General features: G+C 36.4%; 3 protein-coding genes and 1 pseudogene across 3 annotated transcripts in view; 2 read left to right on the top strand and 2 right to left on the bottom strand.

Annotated features, from left to right (window-relative positions):
* Positions 1–189, top strand: part of LOC104699479 (putative RING-H2 finger protein ATL21A) — a 3,497-nt gene extending 3,308 nt beyond the window's left edge. Inside the window, exon 3 of the mRNA XM_010414783.1 lies at positions 143–189. Coding sequence (XP_010413085.1) covers positions 143–189 — 47 coding nt within the window. The remainder of the gene's footprint in view (positions 1–142) is intronic.
* Positions 5,195–5,941, bottom strand: LOC104793623. Its single transcript, XM_010520019.2, has one exon. It carries the CDS (start codon positions 5,865–5,867, stop codon positions 5,469–5,471), a length of 399 nt encoding a protein of 132 aa, XP_010518321.1. The 5' UTR covers positions 5,868–5,941; the 3' UTR covers positions 5,195–5,468.
* Positions 6,319–9,289, top strand: LOC104793622 (putative galacturonosyltransferase 2). Its single transcript, XM_010520017.2, has 8 exons — positions 6,319–6,460; positions 6,688–6,722; positions 6,802–7,035; positions 7,156–7,254; positions 7,340–7,665; positions 7,757–8,114; positions 8,193–8,780; positions 8,889–9,289. The coding sequence occupies exons 1-8, from the start codon at positions 6,319–6,321 to the stop codon at positions 9,162–9,164; spliced, it is 2,058 nt and encodes a 685-aa protein (XP_010518319.2). The 3' UTR covers positions 9,165–9,289.
* Positions 9,321–10,451, bottom strand: LOC109133389 (annotated as a pseudogene).

Here is a 10,748-nt window from a genome sequence, read left to right as displayed (position 1 = left end):
CATATATGGAATTTTAGGCAAGACCCAAGAAATCAATACATCATGCCAAACGAAAATCAGGATTCCTCGTAACATGGATTCCATATAGTAAAATCAGGGTGTAACATACTCTAAGGATCGCTCTCAAGCTTAATCTTTATAGGGTTTCCATCTGCTGTAAGGATATGTGATTTGATGTTCNGAAAATAGAGTTGGGAGAAAGTAGAAGGCTTCCGGGGAATAATGGAATTGTATGTCCGATTTGTTTATCAGAGTATGCGAGCAGAGAGAGCATACGGTCCATATCGGAATGTGAGCATTGCTTCCACGTGGNTCTGAGGAATTCTTCTGTTCGGCTCCAGATTTCAATCTCTTCTCAACGTTTTGACGAGCCAACGAGAACAATTCGACCGCCCTGAAAAAAGAGGTTAGTAAAGGTAAAAGGCGGTTCGGTTCATATAGGAGACTGATACTTCAAAAACATATATACCTTTCAAAACCTCCTGTTTCTGAGTGCAACCGTGCGAAGCTGTCAAGCTTATGTATACCTATTTATAATTTCAACAACAACATGCAAAAAGAAAGAAAGAAAGAAATAAACAATAACAATGATGCAATAAAATGAACATGAGCTAGACCGAGTGGTGGATCTAGCCAAACTTGTCATCAGGTGCAAAAAACTATAAAATTGGAACATAGAGGACGTCCAACCCGTGACCTCATTTTTAATATGGTGCATTCCTACTATTTTTAATAGGACGTCTAACTTTAAGAATTTACGTATAAATTAAACGATTTATAATTTCATATGGTGCACATGCACCACCCTTAAATAAGGTGGATCCGCCCCTGGCTAGACCTTCGCTCTCAAGCTTCACTTTTGAATGGCTTGTCTCCAACCCTAGGGTAGATATTCTTAAAACTTAAATTTGAAACGTAAATCAAAGAAGAGAGATCAACGTGATTTTGATTTCTTTAATATTTCTTTTTACCTCGGAATGTTTCAGCATGCTCTCTCGAACATCTGGCCTGATTATTCAATTTTCCCCTGTACAATAATTACTAACATCACTCAAAAAAAAAATTAAAAAAAAAAAATAATAATAATAATTACTAACATCATGATATATGGATAAAAATTAATCAATGTTCAAGAAAGCGCTAAGCGTTACCTAGGCGGTGATCCAACGTCTGGCGCCTAGAACGCCTAATTAAAATCTAAACGGTTTTAGGCGGTTTAGACGTTTACACTATAAACTAATATATAAACTAATATATATATGATATTATATACATAATTATACAAAATATGTATAAGAATAATAAAAATATTAAATTCAAAACAAAACAATAGATAAAATAATTATTTCAATTCATTTTAAATAACATATTAAACATTTATAATTATGTTTATAGAAATAAACCTAATAAATTTTAAATTTGTGCAATTAAAATTTTAAAAATACACTAAAATGATGATACTATAATTTTAGGCGGTCAAAACGGTCGTCTAGGCGTTAATATAGCGCCTAGCGCCTAGACGGGGCGGAGGCGGACGCTTAGAATGCTTTTTCGAACACTGAAATTAATGATATCAGAAAAAGCTATGACCTACATTAAAGAAACTGACCCGTTTGTTAGGATATGTGACTTGACACTCTCCATCTGTCGTCGTATCTCCTTAGATACAGATGCAAAAGTATCCTTCTTATCAGCGTTTTGAGGAGACGACGCCGCGAACAACGCAACGGCCCTGTGACATTAAATTAATTAGGACCCATTTCAGATAATAACAAAGGTTACAAGGCTAAAGCGTATAATATATAGTTTGAGCGAAATCAAGAAGACATATATACCTTTCCAAACTTTCCATTTCCGAGTACAACCTTATTAAGCAATCAGTTTGTTCATACTCTGCTGCTTAATTAATTTCCAAAAAAGTTAGNAAAAAAAAAAAAAAAAAAAAAGCATCAACATGACATATATGAACGAACACTACAAGAAGTACCTGATAATGGTTCTTCAATCTGTCTATCTTTCTGAGGCGATTTTCTTTTTATGACAGGTTTTTTCTTAGTCTTCTTTGATGTAATGACTCCTTTGTTTGCTATGCATCACATATATACATCATTATAATGGTGTGTCAAAAACAAACATGACGTATGAAAGAAATTTTTCACTTAGATATGAGTTGGGAGTTGGTACCTGATAATGGTTCATCAAATTTTCTCTTTTTCTGAGGCCTTTTTCTTTTTCTGACAGGTATTGTATACTCGCCGCAATACATCACATAGACTGCTTTTTTCATAAAATCCGGACTTGAATACTGGTGGAGTTCCCATTTATTGTCGTCTTCTCTAGAAAACGGTTTGAAAATGCAATGTCTCATTTCACTAATCGCCTCGGTAATAACTCCCGTCCGCACTTCACCGATCATTTTGCTATGAACTTCTATCAACTTGAAATTCATCCTTATAGGAATCTTATATGAGCCAATGAACAACCAGTTGTTTGGCATTCCACGATACCTACGGGAAAATATCTCTCCAATGAGACTCAAGAGTTAATATAACAAATATTATAAGAAGGACAATAGAATTTATAGAAGAAATATTATATTACTATACATACTTGATTTCCAAGGGGGAGTTCTAAATAAATCTCGAGACAAGTGAGGAACTCCGCTATCCCTTTTAGCCTTTAAAAAATGCAAAATTTTGGCAATGTAATATTCAGTCATCGAACAAAATGGGATTGACATCAAAATCGGGTGTTTTTGTTTTGAAACATGAGAAGCTATCGTTAGGCAGCCCTTCCCGCAATAGTCTGATCCTGATGGGTGTGTGAAGCACCCCCACCATGCACATTGCTCAGTTATCATCGCAATCCCAAGAGCATTAGCATTCATGATAGCTAATATAACAAACAAGAAATTAATATCAATGATTTCACAATAACCACTGTGTACTCTAAATAAGTATATAGATCATCTTTATTTTGCCAATTAGTAATTAGTAATATATATATATATATATATATATATATTGCATGTCCGCGCGAGTCTGAAGCAACTAAAATATCACATATTCCTATAGGTTAATCATCGCTGTGATAATAGCAAATCTTAATTATCTAAGAGTTAGTAAACCCTAATTCATAATCGTGATTAGTTAACAACAATGAAAAGTATTCTAGCAACAAAAAGTCATACCCGTGTGTGTAGGCCGAAGATCTGTGACTCGGCGTCTAGGGTTTTTCTTAGATTTTATTTTTGTTTCGTCGAGAACTCTTGTTATAATTATATAAAATATAGTACTTTGTTATCAAGATTCATTTATTTATAAACAGTTTATTGCGAAAAAAGGGAACTCATAGAAAATAGAAGCTAAGAAAGAAATAAATAAAGGAAAAAAAAACCCCATGTCGATCTATTTCTCTTGTTTTTTTTTCTCATCAAGATATTTTTTGTATATAATTTAATGATTTTCCTCCGTGAAAAAACTTCAAATCGAAGAAACCTTTGGTGGTTTTCAAATAATTATCCACTCATTAAATAAACTAGTAAAAAAAATTAATAATCCAGTAGGCATCATTACGATCGAATTGAATCTTAACATGTCACACGCTAGAATGTCGTAGTCCGTATATAAAACCTTATTAAATATATATACTCATGTATTAATATCGACGATGTCACAATTATCACTATAGAATATCAACAAAGTACTAAACAAATAATCGAGAAAATTTTCAATAGAGATCAAACACCTAATGATCAAATACCTTATATGATTATGAAACAAAAGTAATATGAGAAATTGCAACTAAGAACTGATCAATGAATCAAAATTTGTAGCTATCGATTTTAGAAAGATATGAGTTTGACAATCTAATATTACGTAAGAATAATGTCTTGGATACTAATAGTCATGCAAATTTGGTTTAGACAAATAATGTTCAAAAAGAGATGGTTAAAAAGTCATGACCTCGATTGTACACAGTTTGTTCTGGTACAATATTATTTAGATGAATTCAATTGTAAAACAAAACGCAATTACTACCAGAACCGAAAAACAAAATTCGCAAAACAAATTAGATCTAAGTTCGTCTGCTTACGTGTTGTCGCCGTCGAGCACCGGAAGAGAGAGAGAGTGAAAAAGTTCTGAGTCCTGAATTTTAATAGAAGAGGAATGTGTGTATGTGAGATTCGAAACAATTTTGGTAATATATACAACACCAAATTATAAATATGATATGTCATAATATATAACTCCTTACATTTTAAAAACATATAGTATATCACCAGAAATTAGGGGAATATTTTTAAGAAATCAAATGTAAAAAGGACAAATAACAACAACATCAACTTCCAATTAAGTTTTTAAAATGTACCAAAATCTCAATTTCCTCTATATATATATATATAATGAATTATCTTAGCTACATTTATACAAATATAAATATTATGAATTATCTTAGCTACATTTATTATACGGATTTGAAAAGAAAATAGTACGATAAACCATGACATGTAGCCTACTACTAAATTGGTATTTGACTTTGAAAAATAACTTGATTTTTATTGATAAACCAGTTCATACGAAAAGCATGTTTAATTTCCTTATAAATAATTTTACTTTTATTATGAAAAACAATCTAAATTAAACAGAGTCTATAAAATATTTAATATGCAGGTCCTTTAGGCAATGTTTATGTAAGCGTGTCCATAAGCGTAGCAATCACCCTCTTTGCTATTTTTATTGCTATCCGGATATACAAATCCCATAGGTTCGGTTTCCGAGGACAAGGCCATTCAGCTATTACAGACGCAACCGTAACGCAGCAACCAAGAGAGGTTATTACGGCCACGAGGGGTCTTGACCAATCGACAATAGAAACATACAAGAAAATAACTCAATTTGTTTTTTCCTTGAAGGTGATAGTAGGTGTGATTTGAGGATTATTGTATCGAGGGGATTTTAGTAAAAGGCCAATTCAACTCTTTACTATGATCACAACGAGGATTTCACATTTGATGTTAATAAATACTTGCCATCGTTAAAACTCGAGTTTGAGCTCACACACAATACCACAAAACCAATGACAAATGGTATTGCATGACGCATGGGATTTTCACAATAAACTACAACGAGAGATACGATGCTTCATTGCCAAAGATTCCTAAATTACTTTTGCTCTCTACATACATAAGAAGAACAAATTAACCTCTCCACGAGCTAATCATTCAAAATTCCAATTGTAAACATCCCTCAAAACATTTTCGTTTCTTTCACAAAAATGAAAAAAACAAAAAATATATATATATATATATATATATATATATACAAAAAGGCACACTTAAATTGTTGTTTATTTTTGTCCTCAAATACAGATTATTAAGGAAATTAATTAAACCCAAACGTAGATTAGCAAAAAGTTAACAACAAAACAACCTGGAATTGATCATCAATCAATCAATCATTCAATCATCAATCATCCTCGTCAATCGTCCATCGAAGCTGTTGATTAGATCTACTCGGAACCTCCGTCGCAGCTTCATCAACCGGTAAATCGGACGCCAGATTTGAGAGAGAAGAGGACGACGAAAGAGATTGGAGATTAGACGAAGACGACGATGAGGGAAACATATTCAGAGCCATGATGTTTCCTTCACTCCAAGATCTTCGGATCGGGAACGAGATGCTCTCTGAGCTTCCGTGTCGGCGACAAGACGGCGGCCGTTTCTGATTTTGATTTTTTCCAACGCCGCTTGATTTATCGTGGAGCGCACATCCGCAGTTTTTGTGGTAAGGACGCCTCTCGATGGCGGAATCGAGTCCCGAGATACATCCTTCGAAGATGCTGCGAAATATCCCGTCGGCGGCCATCGTTTTTTTGGCTGCTGAGTCTCCGATTTCGAGATCCGGTGGAGAAAGTTTAGGATCTGAATCTTCTCGTTAATCTCGATTTTACTATTTATATTCAGATTTTTAATTGTAAATAATTTTGGGCTTAGGTTTGCTAAAGCCCAATAAGGTCAAATCTGACGGCCTACTTTTGCCAGTCTGGCATTACAGCTGAAACGAGGCCGTTTTACCATTATATCCTTTACTAAGCTACTGAGTAAACGACGTCGTTAGACGCTCTCCAAGCCATGGGGTTGAAACGACGACGTTAAGGCTCTCATCTGCGTATATAAAAGCCGATTTGAAATAATACTCTGTTAGAGTTCTTCTACACATATCAGAGAAGAGCAAAGAGAAAGCATATTGGAGTGTGAGAGAGAAACTGAATTTAGCGATCGGCTCCTAGGGTTTCGATTAGGGTTTCACGTTTGCGATGGTGGGGAGGAGAAACGAACGAAGATTTAGGTGCAGAGACCTCTATCGATGGGTGACTCCGGTGATTATGGGGTTTCTCTTATTTCTCGTTTATTCCACCGTCATGATCGGCTACAGACTTCACTCGCGTTCATCTTTTGGTTCGTTTTCTTCTTCCACCATTGATCCTTTCTTCCCTTCTCTGTTTTCGATTTCTGTTTCACCATTGACCGTTTCTTTCCTATATCAGTCTTTCGTTTTTCTTGATTTCACTTGATGATCGTAGATTTTTAGTTTTCTTGAGAGGTTCTTTTGTATTTTCTTTATCATTCTTACAAGTTTCAGTAATTCTTTATGAAGCTGTTCTTACTTCTGCAAATTCTTTCAGATAAAGATAACACCGGGAGTAACTTCATCGACAAGGTAACTTCATCACCACATTGTACTTGAAGATTCGAAAAGAAATATTGAAATTACAAGATTGTTGAATGGATGTTTTCAGGATCTTGACTGGAGGGAACATCAAGCTCTAGAATCTGTTCGATCTCTTTTCACAAAAGAGGCAAGTATCAACCTTTGCTGCTTCCGTTCTCCTTTTGTTGCTACAGCACAAATACTTACTAACCAGCGTTTGACACAGGTCCTTGGTGTTCTCAACGCCACCACATCCACTGAGAATCCTTTGAGCCTTGAATCACTCAAGAAGAAGTATCATTCAGTTGTAACTTCTTCTGAGGTAAAGACTTATCATAATTGGGTTTTGATTTTTAACTTGATACTTTTGGTTCTTCTCTACTTTTCTTGACTGTTACGGAGTTAGTGATGCTGCTTGTGTCTTTTCACCTATTGTTTAAAGGGAAACGAAGATAAAATGGTTCCTGATTTTGGCCATGGAACTTGGATAGGAAAAGGATCCCAAGCGTTGAATGATACACCAGAGATGTTGTCTGAAAGGGTAACTTTTCATCTTTCTTTACTCTGTTCACATTCGTAATTAGGTTGCTTTTATCTGATTGTTATGTCATGTTGTGTTGTTCAAGAGCCTAAGACATGAAAGAAGAGTGAAACGGGCTGATGAACTGATGAATGACGACACTATCCACAAATTCGAGAAGGCAGCCCTTGCACGTTCCAGATCAGTCGATTCTGCACCACTAGGAAACTACACCATTTGGAAAAATGAATACCGGAGGGGCAACAACTTTGAAGATATGTTACGTCTCATGCAAGATCAAATCATTATGGCACGAGTTTACAGTGGTCTTGCAAAGTTGACAAACAATCTCGCCTTGCACGAAGAACTAGAAACACAGCTAGCCAAAATAGCATCGGAGGAAGAATCAAGTGATACTGATCAACTGCAGAGGTAATATTATCAGCAGTGCCTAATGTTCAAAAGATGAGGCTCATGAAATAATCTAGTCTAAAAATGTCTGATCCTTTTGTTATTGTAGCAGAGTTCTTGATACTATAAGAGACATGGGACAAATACTGGCTAGGGCGAAAGAGCAGCTATATGAATGCAAGCTGGTGACAAATAAGCTGAGAGCAATGCTACAAGCAGCTGAAGAAGAACTCGAATACACGCAAACTTATACAACGTTCTTGACTCAGCTGGCTTCCAAGGCACTACCAGATGCTCTCCACTGCTTGACCATGCGCTTGACTCTAGAGTATCATCTCTTGCCTTTACCAATGAGAAATTTTCCAAGAAGGGAGAAGTTGGAGAATCCAAAACTTTACCACTACGCTCTCTTCTCTGATAATGTGTTGGCTGCGTCAGTTGTCGTCAACTCCACAGTAATGAATGCAGAGGTAATGATCAATCACTGGTAAGACTCAAGAGTGATGCAAGAACAAAAGCTTTAAACTTACTGGTTTTGTTTTTGGCAGGATCCTTCAAGGCATGTTTTTCACCTTGTGACTGATAAACTCAATTTTGGAGCAATGAGTATGTGGTTTCTGTTAAACCCTCCTGGAGACGCAACCATCCATGTCCAAAGGTTCGAAGATTTTTCTTGGCTCAACTCATCTTACTCCCCAGTTTTGAGACAGCTCGAGTCAGCAGCTATGAAGAAGTTCTACTTCAAGACAGATAGATCTGAATCAGTTGAATCAGGCTCAGAAAACCTCAAGTACCGGTACCCGAAATACATATCAATGCTTAACCACTTGAGGTTCTACATCCCGAGGATCTTCCCAAAGTTAGAGAAAATCTTGTTTCTTGACGATGATGTGGTTGTTCAGAAGGATTTAACTCCCCTGTGGTCCATAGATCTTAAAGGGAAAGTGAACGGTGCAGTAGAAACTTGTGGTGTCACCTTCCATCGCCTTGACACTTACGTAAACTTCAGTGATAAACACATTTCAGAGAACTTTGATCCGAAATACTGCGCATGGGCTTATGGGATGAACATCTTTGACCTGAAAGAGTGGAAAAAGAACAACATTACAGAAACTTATCACTTTTGGCAAGACCTGGTCAGTTCTTCTTCTTTACTTTTGGTACTTATCATTCATCTGCGTCTCTGTTTTGTATAGCTTGTAGGTTAAGTTAAAATTTATTCGTTTGTTCCTCTGTTTCTGCAGAATGAAAACCGGACTTTATGGAAACTTGGAACATTGCCACCAGGGCTCATAACGTTTTACAAGCTGACACTACCGCTTCAGGGCAAATGGCACTTACTTGGACTGGGTTATGATAAAGGAATAGATGTCAAGAAGATTGAAAGATCAGCTGTCATACATTACAACGGACACATGAAACCATGGACAGAGATGGCGATAAGCAAGTATCAGCCATACTGGACAAAGTACATCAATTTTGATCATCCTTTCATCTTTAGCTGCAGGCTGTTTGAGTGAAGAAGACTAAGCTTCTTAGGTTACTTAGGTACATAACATAACACCGAACATGTAAGTATTGATTCTGAAGGTATAAATGATATGGAATAAATACTTCAAAGTGATCCATATGAACTGCAAGTTGCCTTCACATTGATATCACATAATAGACAAAAATTAATTACGAAAAATGAATGAGAAGCAAGTGTGGAAGGGATCCGATACAACCATCGTGGGAGAGCAAAGGTGGAACCAGCTGCTATGGTCCCCAAACTTGCCTTTGTGCAAGTTAGCAGATGCCAAACAATGAGACATCTTCCTCTGCACGTAGACTGTATTATAATCAAAAGGGTTTATTGCCAGCGGAATGTAATCGAACGCGGTCTTTGGAGATATTTGAGCTACTAATTTCCATTCCCCGCTCTCTAGCCTCCATATACTTAACTTGTGCTCTAAACTTATGTTCATATACATAAGAAACCCTTGAGAAGTTGTGCAAGGTCTTTTAAATTCTGATTTGTTATCTAAGTCTGGGAAATGTAAAACTTGGCAGAGATTAGATTCAGCGTAGAAATCATGTGATACAACAACTTGAATATGAGGGTTACACTGTTTGTTACCGAGCCAGTAAAGGCTTCCGTTCAAGTTAACTGGATTGTACCAAACAATACGGCGCAAAAGGATAGAAGAATGGAGAGTGGTGACACTCCACAAGCCAGTCTCAGATGAAGAGATCAGTAAAGTTATGACATCGATGATGTAACTTGTGTTCATCACAACAACTTTGTAACCTAAAAGGACGCCGTTCTCAACTTTTGTGACGAGTCCTGAGGGTACGGGTCTGAATATTCTAAGTCGAGTTTGAGGAGGCCAAGGATGAGGAGGGATCTTCACACATTGTCGTGAAATAGGATTAGCCACATAGTAGGTTCTCCCGAGGGATTCAGGTTTCAAACAGACCAAAACTAATCCGACATCCGTGTAAGGCACGACTCTAACTGTTTTGTTTTTTGGAATGGTCCTTGTGGTTCTCGAATTCGTCGGTTAGGAAAGAAGAGATGTAAAAACCAAGAGATCGTGAAAGTCCCCAATTTTCACATCCGTAGTGAGCCAAGAATTCTTCGTTAATATCGCCGCATAAGAGCGACCACGAAGAATGCGAGTTTTGATGGAATGGAAAAGCTCCCGGAGAAACTCGGATTCCACGATTGATTTCCGCTCCTTGCAAACCAACTTGCAAGTTGTGATGCTCTTTAAAGATAGTTTCGCTAGTATAATTTCCAATAGATCCAAATTCAAGGAATTCATCTTCTTGTTTCCAATAACTTGTAGTGCAGTTAGGGTTTACTCTGTTTTTACCGTAAGTTCCATTATCGATATACTGTATTATTTATATACAAATATTTAGTTAGTATAAAATCTAAATCTACCATGATCGGAAATTTTACTTTCTTCTATCATTCATCTTCGAGTTCAAATTGATTCGTTATTACTCTGTTTTTGCAGAACTCGATGAAAAACCTGGAACATAGCCACCAGGGATGTATACACGATCTTGTAGGTTGATTGTTGTGTCACATAGGGTACATATATTATAGCTAATTC

The sequence above is a fragment of the Camelina sativa genome, chromosome 6 (assembly GCF_000633955.1).
Source record: "Camelina sativa cultivar DH55 chromosome 6, Cs, whole genome shotgun sequence".
Classification (NCBI taxonomy): domain Eukaryota; kingdom Viridiplantae; phylum Streptophyta; class Magnoliopsida; order Brassicales; family Brassicaceae; genus Camelina; species Camelina sativa.
The sequence above is the reverse complement of the archived record's forward strand: the minus strand, read 5'-3'. Positions and strand labels throughout refer to the sequence as shown.